We start from the raw sequence: 24,880 nt of genomic DNA on the forward strand, positions 1-24,880 counted from the left end.
TTGACTGATTCCCAGTATTTGATGAATATTTCAGAATCAAATGAAGGCACCAAAATTGGAATTAAAACCTCCTAAACCCTTCCATTTTTTTATTTGATAACCGGTTAAAAATATATTATCTCTATTTCGTTATTATTCCAGTGTGATATCAGGTAATTTATTCTCTCAACCGCAGTATCATCAGCATAAAGACGGTCTCAGTGATAAGCTTGGACACTGTCCAGTGGTCATTTCACCCCTTCTCCCTTCCCATCCCATCTACAGCGACCATTTCACCCCAGGAACATCCAAACTTCCCAATGAAAGCCGAAAGGATAACTCGACACTAGTGTACAGCATACCAAAAGGGACGACCAGGGTTCATGTGGCTTCTGATTCTCAACATTTTTCCCAAAGTACAACGAAAGAGAATACAGTGAGTGAGAAAAGAGAAGAGACAAACCCAGTGGCAGAGGTTTGTAAAGTACCTTTTAACTCGACGTGCCTCGTGTACGAGGCACTCCGCTAAAATCCCATTGATTCTTATCGTTGAGAAATAGGCTTCCGCTTTTCCGCGGGCTTTCATGGATAAAAAAAAAAAAAGTACAAAAGTCAAGGGAAAATGTGTGTCGTAATGGGTGAGAGCGAAGGGAGTTGCTTGCTTGAGGGGGTAAAGTGACGTTCATACAGCAATTGTGCCATGATTGTTTTTTTAAAAGTATTTCAAATGGAATAATTTTGAAAGTAGAGACGAGAAAAGAATTTCAAAAAGAAAAATATTGTCTGGATTTTCCACCCACGATTTTTGGGAGTCTTTAAATAGTCGAAACGATGAAGAAAGTATCGACGAAATTGAATTAAAAATTGAAGAATTCTTCCCAGGAATTTTATCATTTGGAAAACGAGAAATTTTTTTCTCTCCCCCTTCTCGTAAAAATCGTACGAAAAAATTTGAAGTGAGAGATATTATCTCTGGGATTTGGAAACGTCGAGTGAGATTTGCAGATGGAGTGTCTAGTGGTAGAAGCACAATTACCATTGCGGCTCCGTGATCCCCCGGAGCTCGGGAAATATGCAACGTTGCTAGATTTTTCACATTTCATAGTGAATTCAAGAAAATTGAGATTATAAATCTACCCTCCAGTTAGCAAATGGACAGATATGTGGGCTCTTGCATGAGTTATGGATAATTTTTCCTAATTGAACAGGGAACAGATGATTCTGAATTCAAGATACGGAGTCGCTTCGAAATTTAGGGATATCCGACTATTTTGTTTCTCCTCCGGGGAAATGATTGCTAATTTTGCAGGTAAATAATAGAAGCTATTGCTAAGCTACGGCTCACGAAATTTAATGATGCGAAATAATCAAAATTTTTTAATCCGAAAATACAGAGATATCCCACCCGTCCCCGAGACAATTTTTTCATTATTTCCACCTGGGACTTTTGACATTTTCATTTAATTTCAACAATATCGACATTTTATTCAGTTATTATCGAAACACGTTGAGTACCAACATGTCAAAGCCACATGAGTATCGTAAATGCAAATCAACGCCAAATGTGTAAAAACGCGAAACTCGAGTCTGAAAGGTTCGAAATTACATGAAAACCCGAGGGACGAATCTACTTTTACCAATATATAACATTCAAATCGCTAAAAAATTGTTGCAAAATGTAATGAATTCAAACCACCTCTCGGGCCCTCCTCAATTTTTTGAATGCAAAAGGGGATGAAGTGGAGCCATTGTATACCTGATATTGGATTCGAGTGATGAATTCGCGAATGGTGTCGAGTGCGTGAAACGTGATACAACAGTGAAAATAACTCGCGGCTAAAATATTCGATGAGTTATTCCAATTTGATGTATTCAATCGGGTATTACTTTTTCATCGTTAAAATTGATTCAATTATCTCGATTTTAATTTACAAAATCACATAAAATCAGTTGCAACTCATAAGAAAAAAAATTTCATCTGAATACATTGTGCATTAATTGAATTATGGCACAATAATTGGTAAATGTAATACCCCTTTGAAACTGTAATTGAAAGCAATTAAACATTTTATCGTAATTTTTATCAAATTTTTTTTTCTCCGGTCAGTGTCATGAGCTACCCTTCCCTCCCTTCCCGTACTCCACTCTCCCTACTAACACCCGGGTAATCCGAGGATGTTCGTTAATCCAAGTGCATCTCCAGTGGTCCCAGGAGCACTCAGGCATCCTCCAGGCAACGTGATCCTGACGACCTGGAAAAGCCAGGACCCGAGAACCCAGTGAGGGATAGCAAACTTATAATTGACTTCGATCTCTATCCACATTCAGAAAAAAAAAAAAAGAAATAACTCAGGTAAAAAAATATGTCAACCAGTTTCTACCGCCACCCCCTCACCCCTTCCGGGAAAGCGCAATTTTCTTCTGGCTCTTGGGCTGGAAACATGAGTGAGCCTTTAATTAGTTTCAATACACCCTAGAGCCAATTGGATTATTTTCCGTGCTGGAGACCCTTCAGTGTCCCTGTGTACACCGGAAATTCCGGAGTATTTTGAGATTAATTGGAATTCAATTGTTTTTGCGAGTGGAATTCGAGAGTAGAAATCGTATTATTCAAATCAAATAAATATTACAGATTCAATTACTCTAATTTATGTTGATAGATATTCTACTGGAGGGGTAAGGGGGGTGGGAAATAATAATGGAAATTTTAATTCATTCGGGGAGAGCAAGTCTTTTTTTCATCTATCAAATTACTTGTTTAATCAATGTTTTTTTTTATCAACATGGAGGAAAAATTCCCCTAAAAATTCTCAAATCGCTGGAAGTTCTGGTCATCCAATTTCGCGTAACTTCCCATAAAAATCCCATAATTTCCCCTCAAAGTCTGAATCCCTGTAACAGAATACCCCATAAACATCACCATCGACCGGAATATTCATCAAGCAACTCCCTAATTACCCAACTTTTCCCACCATCTCTCGTAAATTCGTTAAGAAGGGTCAGCGCCCGAATAACCAAAAAAAAAAAATCTGAGGACACAAGGTCGTGTAAGTGGATGCCGTTGAAATGTTGAAGCTAAAGTTGAGGATGTCCCGGGGCTGTAAAATTCATTCCCCTCAAGAGGACCAGGTTCTGACGCATGCATGCATGATAACGATGTACAGGGCGCGTGTCAGAGTATTTTCTCTCCCCATTTGCACCTAAAAAAAAAATTTTTTTCTCGACCTTTTCTCCACATAAACGTGTCTACCTCGCTAGTCTATCCGGTTCCTCTGCATACGGCACCGTGTGCCACCCAAGAACTTCCTCACCAATGTACCCCACCGCAAGACCTCTTTATATTAAAAATCCTTTGGTACCGGCACACACACGTCGGCCCAACGTTCCACCTATCCCAACACTTTTCAACGCTCCATTTCTCGTCGTACGGTCAGGACGTAATTTCGCGCACGGATGTACTCGTCCTCTTGCCACCGATATGAAAACTCGTCGACGCTCCGGAAATTTTTGCGGAACACCTCTCATACCTCTCAGCTGTGGCAGCTTTTTTTTCGCAAACTCGTTGAAATGTTTTCCTCTCCCCTTCCCTTTTCTCCAAGTCTTAACTACTTCATGATAACGTGCGAAACTATCCTGAGTGAATTTGGGCCGCTGATATTTCAAGAAGAATTTTCTGATTTGAATATTAGCAAATTTTTCCCAGAACTGTCAATGGTTAATGCCTTATTTCGCGAATATAATTAAGCGACAGAGTTGAAATTTTCATAATTTTTCCCTGTCATCAATTCATTCTCCCGTTCATCGGTTACTAAACCATTACGAGTTCATTGTTCTGGATAAACGCGTGAAAAACGAATTTCCCAAATTGCAACAGCATCGCAGGGGCTCACTTGGAAAGTAAAGCGCGAAAGAAGGAGGTCAGTTCGCCTCTCTGGCTAATGGGATTGAAAAATAAAAGTGGAAGGAAAAATTCAAAAGCACTTGTTTGTCGTACACTCGACGTGAGCGTCTCGCGTCTGAGGAAAATTGGCTCGATGTCACAGACCCGCAACAACGACTCCAAGATTTTCTTTACGTTAGTTTTCTTATTCCCTTTTGACACAGACTTTTATTCATATTTATCTTTATTCTGGAAATTTTCAAGCTCTCTCTTATTTTTTCATTCATTTCAATCTGAGTGATTTTCATTCTCCATCGAATTTCTTCATGAAAATATTCTACTTCTGAAATGATACAATTTCTTGTTAAAGGAACATTTCCAACAATTGAATAACTCAGATGGAATTTTATTCCCTAATAAATTGAAGCCATTCGAATAATTGAAAGGACTGTCAAAGGGAAAAAAAATTGACTCACGATAAATCAACTATTCTAAAGTAATAGATTCGTAATATCCAACCTATCCTCATTCATCATTCAACAAAATTTCCATCGATAATATTCATTCCCTAACAAATTGATGAATCACTTCAGAAACTCCATTCGAAATATTCGATGATTACTTTTTAATTAACGGGAGCAAAAAAGTCATTTCAACTTGTCTGCAATTCCCCTGGCAATGGACAAAAAAAAAGTGCCGAATAACTAGCTCTGAAGGGGCATTAAACTGCAATTTCAAACACGCTCACATTTTATTATACGAAAAATTGAAAATTGTTTTGACTGGGGGACACAATTATTCGCCGCACAGCTGGATATTGACGACGTGAGTCAATGTTTTATAATAGTGTGAATGAATAGCCCGTCACGGTCGATAAAAAAAAACTGCTACGTGAATGAAAAAGTTGAGGAAAATTATTCACTTTACACAACTAGATTGAAATTTTTCTATTCATTCTACTGTATTTCCATATTTCAATTATTTGATAATTTATTGTTACTCCAGGATTAAAAGTCCCCGGAAAAAAAAATTTTTCATTATAATTTTTACTGAATATTTCTCTCACCGTAAAATTTCATTATCATCTGACCGTGAGTACCCATATTTTTATTGAAAATTCAACTATCATGTGTACAATAACCGTTAGATATTTTTTCTAACATTTCGAGTCGAGGGTTGCGATCTGGGAATAGTGTGCGTTTATCGCTCTCGAAATGCGGATGTTCAGGGTCATATTACGGGGGATAAGTGTGCCTAGGGGATCACTGTGATATCAGTTCTATTGAATGATAATGGTATTGAATATTGAGGTTGTGAGAATGAAGGGACTGGGGTACCCGGCAATGGAGATGATTCTATTATTGCTATATTTTCCTTTTCAATCATTGACACTGAATCCATTTTTCCTCTTCTATTCAATGCACCATTTTCATTTTAACGAGCCATATAGTCTCGCTCCTCTGTTGAACTCGAAATAATTTCCCATAAAAAAAATAGTCCATTATTGTATTCATCTCTACAGTATGATATTTTCATGGAGAACTATGGGGTAGAACGGCATAGTAGGAAGATTGGCATTGATATTTTTTATAGCAGGTCCTCTGGCAAAGTCTTTACCTCACAATACGTGATAAAAGCATTTTTCCAAACATTTTACAACATTTTTATTGTTTAAATTTTACGAGTTGAAATGGAATCACTATTTTGAATCCGCAGAAAAACCAGTGGAATTTATACTGAAATAATTCCCGAACAATCAATCCATAAAAATCATTAGCTCGAGATACTAATTTTTTCAGATTAAAAAAAAAATGATATCCGGTATAAATTTTATAAACCCCAATTTTCCCTAATGAAGCCCACGATAAAATCACAAAAAATTTTTAATCTCTCTCTCAAATCGTTCCTACTTGCCACCCACAAAATTCCATTCATACATCATAAACCTGTACCTCCCCCTTCAACCCCTCACAACCATAAACCTCATTCCCCCTCTCTATTGTCCCCACCAACAAATAAATAAAATTGTAATTTACGACCAAGAACAATTGGCTCAATTGAAAGCAACAGTGGCCCGAAAACCCCTCTCACCCCATATCCAACAACCCCCCTACCCAACAAGCCGTTTTTCGATCAGAGTGGGTATACAGCCCGATCGGTTTATTGAAGTCAGTAAATCCAGTTCAACGGAAATCAAGGCTTTTTTAACATTGGCAAGAATGCGGAAGTACAGAGGGTTCGGGGTATAAAGGCTTTTTTTTTTCTCTCTCCCTCCCCCTTCTGTGGGTATATCCGCGTTGGAGAGATTCCAGTGGAGCTCGAATACTGAGGTAGGTTAGTAGGGGGTGAAAGGGACGATCAGTGTGTGTGTTAGGGTCTACGTGCACCAGTTCAGGTTTTCAGCCCCTGGTATTACCGATATTAGCGTCGTCAGTAACTCTTACGAAATGTTCTTGGCACGCCCGCGCTACCGATGCTGAATCCCACCCTCACCCTTTCACCCCTACAGTTCCTTGAGTCGTACCTACAAACGAAGGCAACTTCCTACTTTCCTCAATCACGCCTCGGCTCGTTGCGCACACACATATGACGCCCATTCGATTTTCCAGGGTCTATGCACTCATTTTTTATGGGCTTTTGGTTATCTCTAAAGGGATAGGGAAGGGGTTGGGTTGGAAAGTTTAAAGGTGAAACGAAGAGGGAGTTAAAATTTACAGACAATTCCATATGCTATTCAAATGAAAGCTATAATCGCAAAGATTTTCCACTAGTAATTAATTTTCAATTAGTCCTCAATGCAGTAAATCCAAATATAGAGGAGTAGAGAGTCAATTTTCCCGAAAACTGCCCACCTCATTCCAATCCACACAATGCAATTGACAAATTCCCATGTTTCATAGTTATTCTCCCATTTTTCACGAATTCAAAATAACAATCTGACAATCCACTGGAATAAATCCTCCTCGTGAGTTTATGCATACGGATTTTTTTTTTTTTGGAACAATGTATGACAGGTAATCACAATCTGTGAAACACCGGAAATCTCCGGAGGATTGGAGGATAAAAATGGAAATATGTGACATTGTTCGTGTGTTATTTTTCATCGTCCAGATATAATCACTCGACATAGGGCCAAAAAATCCAAATGAACATAAAAATGATCATTAATTCTCGATGGTATCAAAAATCGAATAAATAATCCAGAGAATTTGAATCAAAATATGCGAAAAAATTTATTGCTACAGAAAATGTGTCAAGAGCGACAGAAAAAAATTTCTTTTGAATAAATGGATCCCATTTCTAGGCCCTGAAAATCAAATACAACCTCCAAACCCCAGTGATTCCAGCTCTAGAAATTTTTATCAAATATTTCTCTCTATGTACCCGCCCCCCTCCCCCCAGAATTTTTTAAATAAATTGCCCTCTGTCTAAACCTAAAAAATTTGACAGAATATTATCAACTCACCACTAGCCTCTGGACCCCCAAAACCACTGAAAAATTCCTCCCTTGTTTCTTCACGTACCCCACTAATCACCACCCCCACCAAGACAACCCCGAATATCCCAAAAAAATTTTTCTAATCCCAAGAATATATCCAACAAGAGCCGAAGAACTCAGTTTAATTAGTTCGGAAAAGTATCTTCCACAGACTCACTCAACACTTGACACCGCGGCCCTTGACGTTAATTAATTGAAGTCACGAAAGTTGGATAATGAAAAAAACCGGTAGAAGAGAAAAAAAAAACCTGAAGAGAATTGAGACAAGGAAGCCCGTGGCTCCGGGTAGTCACCCCCAGTGGAATTGGCTTTCGTTGACCAAAGGATGCCCCCTCCCTCCCACCCCCCTCCCAATCCCCAAAAACCACTGATTCGGTCACTCACATAGACGTAAACTAACACACACCTTATTGTGGTGCATAAATCCCCCGCTCGTTGGATAATTAAGCAGAGTGCAATTACCCAGCGTAAATTCACAATTTGAATTTTCTTGAAATCGATAAACTTTGTGATACCGACACACAACCGGTGAATTCCTCTCAATTATTCCATGCGACAACAGAATAATCTGAGTATATTCCACTTGATGCACGAGTTTACAATCTCATTATTATCAAACTTTGATGAAATTTCCAGTTCTGTATTTTCAATCTCGAAGATACAATAGCACGAAACTAGTCACGAGATATTCTATTTCACTCGTTGAAAATTCGATTCCACGTGAAGTTGTTCGCCAGTCCCCAGTCCCCGGACGATCCTCGTGGAACTGGCGAATTTCGCGGGAAATTTAATTACCGATGAAAATTGATAAGAAAAATAAATGAAATAAATTTGAAATAATCGAAAGCACTCGCATGTGGGTGGCTAAACAATTGTTTACGATTTTTTTTTTAATTTGGAAAATTAAATTCTAAAGGTTGAATTAATTGATGACAAAGATTAATCGTCATTAATTACGATTAATTATCGATGAATTGTTTAGTCTTTTTAATTGACACTGGACCGGTCGTTAAAATACGTTACATTTGACAACGTGAATGAGGGAATTTTACTCCGAGAAGACGCGCACGTCGACCGCCGAGCGTCGAATAAACCGGTGTAGCGCGGCGAAAGCTTGCAAGCCCCACCCCCGTTTGATTGCAGAGCCGAGGTAACCCGAAGGACATCGAGTCACGCCGAGTGAGTGCGTCGGTCGGCCAAGGGTTGCGCGAAAATCGATGGAAATACAGCGATGGGTTATGAGGATAATTGTTATTAATCGAAATTATTCGATTACACCGATTTCTGAAGGATAGATTGGACCAGTGAACAAACGTAATGTCAATGTCAGCAGAATTTGAGGGATTATTGTTGTGGGGGTTGAGGAATGAGGGGGAGGTATGCGGGAGTGACCGTGAAATCGGGATCGATGGTTCCAGAGGAGAGGTCGATTTTTGGGAGGGGGTTCCATTGCAGTGGTAAGAGAATTCGGCTGCACTCAAGAGAATTAGAAAAAAAAAGATTCAATTAAATTAATTGAAAAATTTAGAAAAAAATTTAATGATCTAACAAAAGACCAATGAATGATGGGAAGACCCATCACCATTTTCCTCTCCCACTCATGACTTCTAATTCCTTCCCAAATTTATCCCTCACCCAAACTCATTCAACTTCGATTTTTTCTTTCTCGATATTCATTCATCTTTTCTATGTCCTCTCCTAATAGTTCTAATTTTTTTTTTTCGAAGGGGGAGAACTTTCCCCACTTTACGTCCAAGTCTGCCCACCGTCTCGGGTCTTAGAGCCCAAAGATAAATGGTATACACTATTCGTGAAGTGATTTTGATTTCCGGCTGTTGTAGTATATTTTTATATTGCCCCAACATTTATCTCATCACGTGGAATTGACATTTCAAATTTTCCGAAAGATACAAATATTAATTTCACGTCCATTTGTCAAAACCTTGAATGTAAAATTTCCAAAAACTCGCTCGTTCTGTTAATAAAAAATATTCTATTTCTTTTATTTATTCTATATTTTTTTAAATATTTTTTTTCATGAAATTAACGATCGCATTACTCTCTTCCCCCATCCCCCCCCCCGCTCCCTGCCAAAGTTTATTCCTCATTGACTCACAAATGCAGTACGAATAAACCGACTGGAATTATAATTTCAATTAATTCCTCAAATTCAGGAGATCAACCAACCCAAGACATCGGTACACGCAATTATACAAAGAGATTAGACAAGTCTTTTGTATATCACACTAATTGAATATGACGTAGCCAGTAAAATAAGGCCAATACAACCGGCACAAAGCTTTGATCCTTAGAATCAGCACGGGAGGCATTTGTGTCTGGCACAGAAATATCGATTTCACAAACCAACAGAATTTTAAATTTATTTTCCTTTCATTTCACCCCCCCCCCCTCCCAATCCACCACCGAAACGTCCAGTTTTTATGTAATGAAATAGGTCCAAGGGCTCTCTATCTGAATATTTAATTCAAGGGGACAGAATTTATTCCTTCAGGGATTTGTTGTCTACGCGAAAAGAAAAATATGAGAAAAATTACAATAATATATTACTAGTCGTCTAAAAAAGTTGACTTTACGAACACCACTTGACTCAGAATTATCAAACGTTTACGGTAATTTTTATTGAGCTTTTCTCTCTGTTAATTCCCCTATTTCATAATGAATAGCATCGATCCCGTGCTGAAAAACCCCGTCCAGAGACACTCTAAATTGTCCTTCATTTACGTCATGTAAATTCACGTTGGTGAAGAAGAGAGATGAGTACTCGTACCTCGAGTACCGGAAGAGGAAGAAGCAAGAGCACTCGAAGTATACAAAGGGAGTCAACCAAGGGAGAGAGAGAGAGAGAGGAAAAAAAAAAGGTGCATCGGTCAGTGGAGAGTTTGTCATGCAAAACCAAAGGGAGGGCGAGCAAGACAGCGTCCTGATCCCTTCCTTCGGCTTAGCGACATCAGCAACAACAGCGATGTATATCTATAAAACATCAGCATTATACTTTGTAATAGAGGCGGGGCCACTATCCTGGTATAACTCATGGACTTGGGGATGCAGCAAAATGACACACGCGAAAATCCCAATGGGGGGAAAAAAACTCCCGGATGATTTCCTCGCGGAGGCAAATATTTAGCAAAAATAACGTAACTATTCTGATAATCCACGAACGAGTGTAATTTATCGTTAATTGTTGTGGGAACGTAAGACAATAATTATGCAAGTGTCAGTTAATTTTAATGGAACTTTGACGTAACACAAACTTATGGAATTGTCCACAAAAAATTCACAAATAAAATTAAATGAATTTTATTGATTGATTAATTAAATTTTTTTCCTCCTTGTTTGACGAATGAAACTCACTTTACGACGCGAGATTTTTTTAACCAGCACTAGAGACAGGAAAAAAGATCGTCCAATGGACGATACCATTGAATCGATTATTAATTAGAGTTGATGGGGGATGTTCATTAATTAGAATAATTAAATCCGCCGAGTTGGAACAAACCCGACTGGATTAGCTCGACGGTATACGACACTGTTCAAATTCCATTTCTGTGATTACAGGGATTACTGTTCGATAGCTTTCGGAATTTCAAGAGCTCTATTCCAATATTACAGTGCTTGTCACGATGGATCATTGTTTTAATGACTCAATCATCTGCCATTAGCATTTTATGAATCTTTAGCGTATGATGAGACTGGAAAATATTTTTTTTCCCGAAAATATTTATATACATTCTAGACATATTGAAGAAATAATTATGTCAATAACTCAATGGCAAAGGCATATACTTGAAAAAAAAAATTTTTTTCAGTCTCCATCTTGCTGATTCTATCTTCCGAAATTCGGCGAGCCTCGAAAAATTATTTTTAAAAATTATAAAATTGTAAAATTATTAAATTATTAAATTATAAATATTATAAAATATTATAAATAAATTATAAATTATTCGAGGGTCCTCGATCTCGGACTACGTATCCATGCAAAAAAAACTCGGAAAATATTCAACCGTATATTTTATCATGACTTACGTATTACGCCACTGACCTTTCCCGCCAAACTGCATCTCGAAGCTTCGATCCCAGCATCACCTCCCCAACAATGATGGCCGAAGCACCCACTCACTTTTTTTTAGAAAAAAAAAATCACTTCACAGATATCTCTTTCACAAACACACACACACATTTTCTGAATACTAGAGATTTTTTTTACACACACTTATAGAATGATTCCGATCCTCTGGATTAATCACATGTAATCGAGTCAATTGGTGATTAACAAACGAACGTTTGGTAGACGCGAATAGCCGTGGCCGGCCGCCATATTCACTCGAGAACAAAGGACTAATGCGTCGTACCAGCATCCATACCCCCTAATGCGTTGTACCAGTGTCCATACCGCCTAATATATTGTCCCAATGAATCCCCGTATCACTCACTTATCACTCACTTTTCCGAAATAATAAACCCCATCCCTTGGCACCAACGTAATCATTATTTTCCGCGATAGAATTATCCCCAAATAACAACTCAACCGGCACAGATCACGGCAGGATACAGACTGAGCCCCCCCCTGCGTTTACTTCGCAGAACAAAGGAAGGCCGGTGACGCGAGCCGCGAGTGTGGGGGTCGGACAAGCGAGCGTTCGGAAAGGCACCGGAGACGTAAACACCTTCGAATCCAGTCGATTTTGACCATAAAATCAAATTATATTATATTCTAATACGGTGAATTATCATTCACCGTGTTAATTCCCAACTTTTGACTGCACCGAACGTGCTCTCTGTTGTCCATTAGCTCGATTTTACCCAGCACACCCTTGAATTCTCAATATTCGTGAAAAATGTAAATTCTAGGCGATCGCCATATTCCACAAGATAAAAAACTAATTTATTATATCATCGTACATACCAATGAGTCCCCTTATCACTCACCACTACTCACTGTTACAAAATAATAAAACCCATCCCTTCGAAACGACGCAATAATTATTTTCCGCGATCGAATTGGACCCATACAAAACCGCGACCGACACCGTACACAGCAGGATCCAAACTGAACTATACGAGCCGTACTTACATCGAGAGAACAATCGAAGGGGGGGGAAGGACGAGACGGACACTTGGAAGGGGAGCGAGATGTAAACAGTTTCGAGTCGAGACGTGTTCCAAGAATTCGCTGTATTAAAATGTAAGTTTTAAAGGTGATAAACCGGATCGATTTTCCATTAGCTCGTTTTTACCCATAACCCACTTGAAACCCCTAAAAAAATATGAAAATAAAAAGTTAAATTAAGTAAATAATAATAATGATGCAATAAAATGACCCACATTTTGATAAATGGATATTGAAAAAATAATCAAAGCGTCAATCCCGAAAGATCAATTCCTGAATTTTGTTTATAATCCACCGATACATTTTTACACACGTGAACACTAGACTATCAATCAGAAGCCAGACCCCAATGAACTCAAGTTATTTGTCCGGGTAATCCATCACAAATTGTCTCTTGTATAGTCCAGTCCCACTCGTCCCATCAGATCGACTCTAATCCTTCACGATAAAAGCAAACTATAATAACAGAGTATCCTCTCTCGATAATATGTTGCAGGGAGCCCCGTCGGAGTTGTTTTCCCCAGTGTCATTACTCGAAAATCCAAAAAAGGGAGGCATTCTCGGAGGGAAAAAATGAACGAATCTCCCGAAAAGGTGAATGTAAAAATAAAGCAATCTCGCTTTTATCGTGTCAGGGGTTCAACCAATATAACTTCACCCATATCCCGGTTACCTGCGGTCCCTATATGCAGTCTCCGCACACATAAACGTACATAGGTACTCAGCTGTATACACAATCGATGCCTGCCCTTTGAACTGAATCACATCCCATTGCTTCGAATTGCCCGGCAGTACTTCCCCCACTTTGTTTTTCTCTCATTTTCGAGAATTCCAACTGCATCCACATGCGAACAGTAATAAAAAGCGGATAAAATCACAAAGTCTTGACGGAATTGTTTCACCAGTTGGATCACAAGGGAATTAAGTGAATGAGTCAAGTCAATGAGAAATTTAAGTAATTGGTGAGTCACCAGGTGGACGTGAGGGACGTTTATGCAGTACTGACTGCTCTTGGCACTTTGGAGACGGAAATAACTGGGCGAGGACGAGAGCTGAGTATTCTTCTGAGGAGGTGAGAGTCTTTTGATCGTAAAAACAGAGAGAAGTCTTCGGAACCACCCAGGAGAACCCCTCCAGCCTCAAAAATCCTGGATATCCACATGTGAACGGTAAGGACAGCCTGTGGTATTCCAGAGTCTTGAAGGAATTGTTTTACCAGTTGGATCACATGGAGATTACCTGAATGAGGGAAGTCCGTGAGAAAATGAAGTAATCAACGCTGGACCAGTTGGACATACGCCTATTCCGTGAGACGTGAGGGACGTTTGTGCATTAGTGACTGCTGTTGGCACTTTTGGGGGTCGAAGTAACTTCGAGAGACGTGAGCTGAGTCTTCCATCCAAAAGGTAAGAGCACTTTATTTTTTTTGGTTAGATGACAATGACGAAGAGCTCCACGTGAGCCTCTTAATTTTCAAAAAATCCTGGAAAACAAAAGAACCCTTGGAAAGACAAAGTCCTGATCGAATTATTCCTCCAGGTGGATTACAGGCTTCAGTGGAAAGAGCAAAGTCAGGGAGAAATTGGCTTAATTGATGTGCGTCCACATGGATAGACATGAGTTCAGCGAGACGTGGGGAACATTCATTCGCAGCTACGTCTCGTCAGTGACTTGAGGACACACACTAAAATAACTGCAGAAGGCGTGAGTGGCCCTTGGAAAAGGTAAGAGCATTTTGATAGTGGAATACTAAGAGAAGTGACTCGTGAAACGCACAGAAACCGTACGTGGCTATTTCTCGTTAGAGGATGACCAAGGGCTTGCCATTGGCTCGTTTCACGTGACGTAGTCTCTACGTTGTGGACGTTTTACTGGCCCGAGGGGTTAATAGATGGCCAATGTACCAGCAACGAACCCAAGAGGTCAAACCCTGTGTCACCTTCTACTCGTCCGTCATTACGAATGCAGATTGAACTGCACCATTATCAAGGCTATGTATCTAATCGTCGTCTGAAACAATTTCTCCGAGCTGTGGTGCTATTTCACCCTTCGAATTCTCTCGGCTGGAATGGATTGCTTCATTGTTCGTTATGCGTTTCGATCAGCGAAACGTGATGAGGAAAAGAATAAGTATTGAGGGAAAGGGGGCACCGGAAAGGGGAGAAAAGGGCGAAAGGCATCGGATGAATTTCCGGATTTGAGGCTTTGAAGACCCTCGACTCGGCGTGGTCAATAGATCAAAATGTCCGCTATACGTCTTTCCAAATATCCTCGAGCGGTTGCCGGGGCTTCTCTTTGGCCCGGTCGCTCGATTCAACTTGGCTGATCCCGATGGGGAGAGAAGACCCTGGACGCTTCGAGAGTTTCCGAGTTGATCGTCACAGAAACTACAGTCACTACTCGACGACTATCAAACCACTGAGGGCACCTTCATCCACAGGATTTTTCTTATCATCTTTAGGAAATGGCACGTCAAGCACAGGTGTCAATGTACTTGAACGACTCGGGGAAAATAGTTTTAATACACGAGGAGAGAAAGGTACGGTAGGAATTATTTATTAAAATAATCTTTTAATACTTGTCACGACATCCTCCGGTTGGACTGTCGATTTTATTGAAATATGGAAATATTTTTCGTTGAATAGAGAAAATGGCGGGGTTGATGGTGTAGGTGGGAGGGAAGCCCCAGTGAAATCATTTTGTGCATTGAACTGGCGAAAAAAACATTGCACTACAGCCAATTAATGCCAGTAAATAAATTCATTCGCACATCAAAAAATATTTGAACTGGTTATGCAACACCCGGAATCATTTGAAAATCCGGATTTTTTTTTTTTTCGTTTCAGGGAACGCACCTATGAATTCATGGATTATTCATGCTCATAATCGTCTGGATTTTTAATCCATTTGACCAGTGAGCGAACCCTTCAGTTTTATTTATTTTACGCTTTGTCATTGCGGTAGAAAAATATATTGCCAGAGGCGATGAGAATTAAAGCTACTTCATGATGCTTCAGCAGACAAAGTAGGTAATTAAAGAAGTTTAAAGTTCACAGCTTTTCTTCCCTTATTAACACGCTTGTGTACCCTCTTAATGTTTTGTCTCAATGTCTTAATTGAAGTAGTTTTTAGGACTTGAAATTAAGACATTAAGACATGGGGTTTTTTAGGTTTTTGGGGGATCTCTATCTTTTTAATGAAAAATTGGAATAAACAAGATTTTAAAAATCCCAATTGGTACAAAAATTTCTAGAGAAAAATTTTCTTCGAATATCCTCTGATTAGTTTTCTTATTATTGCTCCAATTGCCTCCTTACTTTTTATTATCCGCCGTCCACGCCCCAGGGAAGCCTGATGAATGAGAGATGTTCCTCTCCCGTTGCCACCAAGACTCACGAGCAGCATCACCGAGGTTACCCCATTCGGTCTCCAGAACTGGAGATTGAATACCGTCGTTGATAATAAAAGTCAGAAGGTCATCGACCCAAATGACCATTGCCACAGTAATCTCAAGACAAACAGCGTTTCCATTATTCCTCATTCGCTTATCACTCGTCCGAGGGCCATGATAGTCACGTTTTTAGTCCCACCCTCGGTCGGTTTATATTGCGGTACATTAGGGGAAAATGAAGACACAGGGTCAAGGTGTATAGGATTGTCCATGATGAGGGAGCTGTTATACATCCATGAATATGTAAACGTCGTTTGAATACCTTGAGGAATCCTCCATCTCGGGGTAGCACTCGTTCATCCACTTGAGCATCTGATTAAGACGTTTAATGGCTACGGATATTAAAAGTTGAAGGAGAGAGATAATTTATATCTTCGAGAAATAAAAACTTCAATGTTGGTTTTTAAAAGTAATGAACTAATGCGAGGGATTTGCTTTTATTGGGAAAAGAAATTTTTTCATTAATAAAAAGATGTGAGAATTTATGGGGTCATCCAGGAGTCATGGAATTTATATTTGAATAATATTCAACTCAACCAAAAATCCATCACCTCAGAATTCTCCTGATCTTCGCTCTAGATCTCTCCCAGTTCATCTCGAGAATTTCTCTCCACATTTCACAAAGTTTTCCATCAGAATAAAGCAGATAAAATAAACAACTCCAACGGACTCTCCGCGTCATGTGCATTCTGCGTCCCCCATTCCCATAAACCCCAGTGTCTCAACGCTGGCCACCATTGACCTGTTTTCCACGCACTATTGAATCACTGTAATTTTCATTTCTCATTTTTTTTTCTTCCACAATCGCCAAAGTCCCGGGAGATTACGCGAAAGTTGGAACTTAAAGTCACGTTCCCCCGGAATTCACTACCTCCCTCGTCCCGCTGATTTTTTTCCCTCCCGGAAATGGCAAAAGTACAAATAAAGAGGGAGTCATTTATTCAGCGAAATTTTTATTAACATAGTTCCAATGTAATTGTGCAATTGCGTGTGCAATTGCATGTGTAACATGACGCGGAGTGCGCCAGCTATCCGGTTGGGGACATAAATTCACCGGGCGGATGAAGGGAGGAATGAGGGGGATGTACAGTGGAGTCGCAGTTGAAAAAGGAGGAGCGGAGACAGCTAGGATGTACTAGGCGGTAGTGACACGGAATACCAAACCCCGAGGATGAGGAAATGCTACCCGCGACAGGTAAGTACTACCTGGTGTTAGTTCTTCTTTAGACGGGAGACTTTCGTATTGTTACTTTTCAATTTATTACTGTTTTTTCGTTTCAATGGATAATTATTATTTTATTTTATGTTCTTGTTCTTCTATTATTAATTTATTCATTCATCTGCTATTAAATGATGTCATTATGCACGAGGAAAAAAATTGGAAATCATCAGGGGAAAAGAAATATTAAAACATTACGATTTCGTCTTCAGATTTGACACATCATAAATCAAAATTTTCGAAGGAATGGAAATGACCTCACACGGTCAAACATTTATGAAAATCCGTGTGATCATAGCCCCATAACCTTCGTCCTCAGCAAAGCCACCACGTGCACAATTACTATAACTCTCACGTCTCACTGGTTGAATTAAATGGCGTACAAAAACCATCAAAAGTGAACTTACATAAAGAAATGGGGGACAAAGAAACAACGTTTTGTGAGGTGCAACCGCATGACGTTCGCTTAGTCTCGAGAGGATCGTGACGAAGAGTGGAAGCTCGTGGGCGAAAAGAGTAAAAAGGAGGAGGTAAAAAAGCGTGGAGAAGAGAAAGAAAAAAAATAGAGTGAAAAGGGCCCCCCCTGCGATAAGTGGATCCTCGAGTAACTCTAGAAAATTTGTTTCGCGAGACGCTGTCACAGTGCGAGTGTCAGGAAGAACAAGACGGAGAGGTGCAGGAAATACAGGGAGTAGTGGAGAAACTGGGATGAAGGGGGAGTCCAACCACTTGAATATTATTCAGATGATTCTGAGTTCACTTGGAGTTATTATTGAATTATTATCGAATTGCTTATGAGGCATTTTTCACTGGCAGGTGGGGCAGCTGTGCTGGGGGCGTACGAAGCTGAGGACGTTTCTGAGGGATTCGCCGGGAAAGTTGAGTGGATTGATATTTAATGTATTATATTGCACGATATTAGATTGCATTATATTCTACTGATAGATATTGAAGACATTTTATTTTCAGTCAAAGAAATTTCATCCCGAGCATCGAAAAATTTCCAGCTGGGTATCTCGCTGGCCATAAACAATCGAAATAAAAGTGAGACCGTAATCTACCGGCACTTCACCGGTTCGACGCGTCTCGAATGTATGATGAGTTTACATTGGGAGTATATCGAAATGACGCGACATTCACTGGCGTGCGGCTCATTGAAATGGAGAGTCCGGTACGTGCGTAAATTTGTATTGAACGTGGCTCCTGCCACCAACCGAGATTTTTCTCCATATTCTGGACAATGGGTTGAAAGAAATTAATTATTTCGAGACCAATTTTCTCCGGGTTTTCCATAAAATGTCGGGGGAGGGGAGGTCTGGACATTTTCCACAAGAATTCCGGGAAAAATTCACGGTCAACCCAATAAAATCTCCAGAACTGGATTTTTTTCTCGCGGTAACACGAGAATTCCTCTCCGAAGCTTCACCACGGCCTAGTAACTTTTCTCTCTAATCATTACAGCCCCATATTATTCAACAGGCCACGCATAATCGATCACGCAGCAGCGATATTGCTAGCATTGATGATAAAATTAATAATTTCATACTTGTGATTAACTTTTATTTCCCAATCGAATACCGAACGCTCATGAATAATTAACGGATGCACCAATGTTGGATTGCACAGTAAACTGCAATGACTGATTGAATAATAATATTCCATTATCCCTTCCGCGGATCCGTGTGGAGTAAAAAACCATTGATTATTCAATTAATTATTAAAGCACCCTCAACTCTTTGGTTCGCAGGAGCACTTTGAATCCTGAGTGCGGGATGATCTCCCGGGATTTGTGGGAGGTATCGAAGAAGAAAACGACCTTTATTAGGCCCCATGATAGTATGTTCCCCATGGACCGATGAATACTGCTCGGAGACTGCTGAATTACGGGTGGTATGGCTCTCCCAAACCGAATTCCCCCGTTCATTGCTATAAATAATCACAGTGTCAAGGGCGCCCTGTGTTGTAATACCGACGTTTCGTTTATCACGGTACGATTTTTTTTGTTATTCATTTCACTCTCCCCATAGGAAGAGACATAGTTCCTGTAAAAATTACATTTTTCCGTAACTTGAACGGCCCTTCACTCCAAGATTACCAAATTTAAACTCCGCATTCCTCAGCCACGATTGCGATGCCGATTATTTATATCATATTTCGCGGTAAATTTGATTATGTATCATCTGCAAGTGGTAATAATGTATAAGAGGAATATTGTCATATTCGTGAAAGCCTTGTGCTTGTCTTTTTGTCATGCCCTGCAGATATAACCGAGAAGAGATTAGAGCACTTCATCATTAATACGAAGCTGAGTCTGGAACAAGCCAAACAGAAACTAGACATGTACTACACGGTTAGGAGACTTGTGCCTGAGCTTTTCACCAACCGAGATCCAATGTGCAGGGATCTCATTCGACTACGCCAAACTTTGTATGTATAACCTCATTTTATGTTTCTCAAGGGAGTCACCTCAATGTACGTCTCATTCGTTGAAGAAGTTGAATGTTATTCCTCTCTTCGAGGAAATGGAAGAGTAGATGATTTCTGAACGTTTATTGAGTTGTTAATTAAGTTTATGGGAAGCCATTTAGGGTGAAATGTTGTACTGTTACGGATGAAAATCAAATTCTACGGAGGTTTGATAGGAATTTTGCGACAAAGTCAAACAATGCTCCATTCAGAAGCGAAAATTCACAAAATTTGATTATTAGAAGATATAAATATTTAAGTCAAATATATAATGATTCGCCCAGCACCGCAAATGTTAGAAAGCGTTCCAAACTCTTCGTTTCCCCTTCTGAAATTTTTGGCAGGACCCAGCGCCACCCGAATGCGAAGTTTTTGCAAGTGTGAGCGCGCCAAGAATCCGATGAAAGTAAGGTACATATCCCAAGTGTTAAACTTTAGCCGTTATAACTCGAAAAAGAGGAGGACTATAGAGCATTCCAGCATAGAAAGACAGAAACCACTCACAAGTCTCATACCAAACCCATACACTGTACCTCTCCCCGTGAATTGTCGGCTACAGCGGAAAAAAAAGTGCCCTTCAGTGTTTTTCATGTTGTTAATGTATCATTAAATTTGTTATAGTCGGTGGATTGCTCCAGCGAAGCTGACGCTCGAGAAATACAGTTTCGATATTTCGTGCCAGCGATACTGATCCTATCAATTTTCAGGTGGGAATTTCTTCACGTAAATGGACTGCAGGATGTTCCTAAGGGGTAAAGATAACTGTGTGGAATGATTGCATTATTTATTGAAAAACATATGGGCTGTACTGTGATGCCAGCAATGAAATTAACTTCGATAAAATTCGCGAGGAAAACATTTGGATAATGCATCATCCCTGTTAAAATATATAAAAAAAGGCTCGGCCCTGGAAATCACTATCTCCTGAATACAATTCCCTTACCCTCGGCATCCGCAAAGACTCCCTCATATATAATAGAAAGTATTCTTTCATTCTTTCTCAACCAGACACAGGAAGTTCAACTACAGGCACGCCTATTGTGCATTGGCACATACTTGGCTGTAGTAGGTATTGAAGGGCGATGAAATATACTTGAGGGTTCTTACGGTATTATCGATGTTGCACGTCTCCACTGAGATGAAGAACGAGGGTGGGTAGAGTCATCGTGGTTCTCGTGGCAAGCGAGAGGGAATTACTACTAGACGAAGTGGCTGTAGGGGCTCTTAGTCAGTCCCGAGGGATACAACTAGGTTTGGTTGGGATAATAGGGATTATAAATGGAGGTGGACCTTTTCTTGCGTGCGTTTACGGAAAAAAATATTCACGAAAAGGTACTCGGAGAGACATTTGCCATAAAAAATGTGGTACGAGGACTAGAAATAATCTCAATCCCCGTGTTGTATTAATATATTATTTCTCTGACATTTTATCTTGTCTGTCCAGTAATTTTCATTAAATATTTCTCGTCACGTTGGCATGTTATTACCTTTCCAGTCAACAACGGCAGCTCGAGGCGGATTGCGCTGTTGGCGGATCGAGGGAGAAGGCGCATCAACTTGAAAAAATAATTGATGAACAGCGGAGAGTGATGGATTTAATTACTGAATTACTGGACATCGGTGTGATAGATTACGATACTAGTGCACTGTCAACTGCCTCGTTCGAGATAGGATTGATCATCTGGAGTGGAGAGAATAATTGTCCTGTCACTTGAACAAACTTCTGGGGGTAAAGGGAGTGAGGAAGTTTCCAAGATGAAGTCTGGAGACGAAATAAAATATCTGGAGCGGGTGAGTAATTTTTTCTTTATTAGTAAAAATTAGAATGAGGGAATTTTTCCTAAAACGGAAGCATGGATGGAATTGGTCGGGAAAACAATTATATTTGCAACATCTAGCACACATCACCTCCGTTTCAATCTCAGCCCCAAAGTTTGGAAAATCCGAATAGATAAAAAAACGAATTTTCCACTTACATTGTTTCGAAATACTCTCGTAACTCTCGCTTCTGTTTCCCTAGGAGTATCGCAACACAAATGAATTTATTGATTGGCAACCAAAAACACAGTATCCCCTCGACCCAGCGAAAATCGAACATCCCATTCCCTCACGTACGATATTTTCAACTTGAAAACAGAAAACAGCGCTCGAAATTGGCCCGGTAAACAAGCCAACACAGTTCTGGATTAGTCGTCACTACAATCCATATCACCTAACTACAGATGTTACTTTGAGGAACCAGGCCAACCGTGAAATGATTCTCCACCACTGTCAACAGTGCCGAATGAAGTTACACCTTCCCCTCGATTTCGTGGAGAGCCATGATGTATATCATCCGAGCTGCATTCTCTCAGAAGTCTGTGTATTTCATCTGCTCCATATCCGTCCAGAAATTGCCGCGAGTTAACAGTCTCCCGCAAATAGAAAGTTTCCACGTCAAGCGCGCCGTCTACCCGGAGAGAAATTCTTGGGAGAAACTACACATCACCAAACGGAAAGGTAATTTTTACTGAGTATTTTCTACGGTGCTCTACATATCAAAATTCACTTGCCGAAAATATCCGGAGCACGCGATAGTCAGGCAGATGAAAAGAAAAATCCGGAAAAGCGCCGGACGGAAATGAATAATGGATCGCATGTTTTCGCCGAGGGTTCGATCGTTCTCGCAGCTCACAGATCCTCCCCGCGATCCTTCAATACATCGCGACAGATCTTTACCTCCCTCGGTCCCTCGTCTTCCGAATTCGTCGGACAAACTCGCGGTACCCACACCTATCGCGAGTGAGATCTAAAGTTTTTTCGAGTTGACGGAGTTGAGTGCGAGGGCGCAGAGCCATTAATCAGATGGCGTACGGATTTTTTTAGGTCGCCCGGAAAATAGAAAAAAATCAAAAGAAGACTGTTAGAATGTTTCCAAACAGAACCCCAATTATTCAGCAGCAAAAAAACGAACATTCTATCCTTTATATGAATTTCTCTTCTCCGCAATAACCTTCAATTAATAATAAAACTTTTGGAAGTTTTATCTTCACACGTAATTTTCGAAAAAAAATCCCTGAGCCGTCCAAATCCTTAAAACGCGATAACTGATAACACTCAAAGAGTCTAAAGCGTCTTGAACAAATAATCAATACATCCAATAAGACCCAAGCTCCTCGTATGACCCCTGGAGTGCAGCGACAAATACCCCTAAAGGATGACACTTGTCTCCCAGGAGTCATCGGAGAGATGCAATTTTAAAGACGCGCTTCCACGAGTCGCTCGTAAACTTTACGACAGCCCTGACGCGTTGATAACACCAGCTATTCCTGCGTAGCTCGTATGTGTTTACGTTCATCGCCAATACGACACCCTACCCGGCCCTGAGTGTAACGTCAGCAGCTCCGGCCTGACTCTTAAAAATCTTTACAACGGATGTGAGACGAGAAAAACAGAAAAATTGAAACAAAAACAACCACATTTGAGGATGACCCTTTTTCCCGGACAGTTTTTGGCGAATTGCCAGAACAACTCGTAACTTTCTCACGACGCTGGGCTCTCGGTAGCGGTAACGATTTATCACCTAACGTGCGGTATAATCAGTGGAAAAATATGTCATGAGTGTAAACATTTGTGTGAACCGGATGAAATATAAGGGTTTCAAGTGGAAAAAGTGGTTATCGATAGTAGCAGATAACTGGAATTTTTATAATGCAGCAGCTCTAGAATTTTTTGGGTCCTAGTCAACAACACCTCCTTTACCTGACGACGCCTTAATTTTTGCCTAAATTTTTTCGAAAAAACATCTGGCTTTTTACCCTTCGTTTGCCACATGTGCAGCATGATTAATTGAAAATAATGGTGCCCCTGATTTCCGGACAACTTCCTTTAATGCCGAATATCATATGATCGAATGGAATATTGCCATGCAATTCCCCGGTACATGCGGTAATTGAGAACATAAAACATTCATTCGGTTTTATGATCGTAGATTCATGCTATAACTTTTAAACTGATGCCGTTGGTTTTTATTCCCCGTGGAAAGGCACAGTTGTTGTTTTAAAGAGTACTTTCCACTGAAAGATGTTCATTTGATTTTGTTTTTTTTTTTTCATTTGCAGCACCACCAGGGATCCAAGGAGGAGAATAAAAGGAGATTTTTAATTGCAAAAAATTACTGGACACATTCTTACCACTGAAGAAGACAGAAAGAATTCTTAAGCGATCAAGTAAGTCACCTAAATTATCCGCACCTCCCAACATCTTAATTTAGAACGTTATCTTCTCCAATATACGGGAAAGAGTTGTTGAATAGACCTTGATTACCGTTTACGATGAAAAAGCAGGGGTCTATAACTCTGAGAATGACAATCTAGAAACGTGTGATAAATAAGTCACTTTTATCATGGCCACTAATAAATAACTGGCGCACTTGGCACTTTAATTGATATTAAAAATATATGACGAAAGTTTCGCAAAAGTGTCGTCATGAGCCGAATGACTTTGGGGCTGACAATGAGGCTGAAATTAATGGGGGGCTGTTTATCTGGGGACAATAGAAGAAAGGAGGGAAAAAGGCAATTCTTATTTTATCTGGAAAATTAGCACTCGCTATAATGAAGCCTCGACAAGAGTCTTGAAATATAGGGCTAGTATAAAATTCAGAGAGAGACTTGAGAACAACAGGCAGAGGATGCAGCCAGGAAGCGGTGAGGATGTACGGCTGGGCATTAATGAAGTTTATTGGCTAATTTATAAAGAGCTAAGTGGTCGATTTACCAAGATAAGAGATCTTCGTTTTTTCGTTTTTATTATCGGAGGAGTCTCCAATGGAGACTGGAATGTTATTTGTTTCAGTGAACAAGAAATTAGGAGAAATAGCTCTTGGAAGAAGAATATGAAGAGGATCTAAGAACGAACTGGAGCCAACCGGAGCCTGAAACCTGGACACGAGTGAGTCTAACCTTATTTTAATTGACCTTCACATACAAAAATACCAGATAACTCTGGTTAATGAATCATTACGTAATGAATCTCGTCATCCACCTCTCGCCCAGCACTAACACTCGGCGAAAATATTTCCGCGAATCAGTATGCAGTTGCATACGTTTCAAAGACCAATCGTACCGAGTCATTGTGCTCGCGTTTAGAATTCCTTTGCTGAATGCACTAGCTGCATCCACGATAGAAGCATGAATATCTGAATATACAACGTACAACGTATTCACCGGCCGCAGACTCTCCCTGTGATGAATTCGATGCGGTACTATCCGAGAATT

General features: G+C 40.0%; 2 protein-coding genes across 4 annotated transcripts in view; one reads left to right on the forward strand and one right to left on the reverse strand.

Annotated features, from left to right (window-relative positions):
- The window catches only part of LOC135166254 (TWiK family of potassium channels protein 9-like), a 127,985-nt gene extending 115,556 nt beyond the window's left edge, over positions 1-12,429 (reverse strand). The window contains exon 1 of one of the 3 annotated variants that reach the window (XM_064128341.1): positions 11,419-12,429. The gene's annotated coding sequence lies outside the window, so the exon portion shown is untranslated. Of the gene's footprint in view, positions 1-7,325; positions 7,677-11,402 lie in introns of those variants that run through there. The other 2 variants (XM_064128342.1, XM_064128343.1) reach the window with 2 other exon arrangements.
- Positions 12,430-16,909: 4,480 nt separating this feature from the next.
- The window catches only part of LOC135165878 (uncharacterized), a 29,834-nt gene continuing 21,863 nt past the window's right edge, over positions 16,910-24,880 (forward strand). Inside the window, exons 1-8 of the mRNA XM_064127642.1 lie at positions 16,910-17,132; positions 17,369-18,327; positions 18,904-19,144; positions 19,418-19,583; positions 21,118-21,413; positions 21,643-22,121; positions 23,723-23,830; positions 24,437-24,554. Of these exons, the coding sequence (XP_063983712.1) occupies positions 19,495-19,583; positions 21,118-21,337 (309 nt within the window). The 5' untranslated portion in view covers positions 16,910-17,132; positions 17,369-18,327; positions 18,904-19,144; positions 19,418-19,494 and the 3' untranslated portion in view covers positions 21,338-21,413; positions 21,643-22,121; positions 23,723-23,830; positions 24,437-24,554. The remainder of the gene's footprint in view (positions 17,133-17,368; positions 18,328-18,903; positions 19,145-19,417; positions 19,584-21,117; positions 21,414-21,642; positions 22,122-23,722; positions 23,831-24,436; positions 24,555-24,880) is intronic.

Source organism: Diachasmimorpha longicaudata, chromosome 9 (assembly GCF_034640455.1).
Source record: "Diachasmimorpha longicaudata isolate KC_UGA_2023 chromosome 9, iyDiaLong2, whole genome shotgun sequence".
NCBI classification, from domain to species: domain Eukaryota; kingdom Metazoa; phylum Arthropoda; class Insecta; order Hymenoptera; family Braconidae; genus Diachasmimorpha; species Diachasmimorpha longicaudata.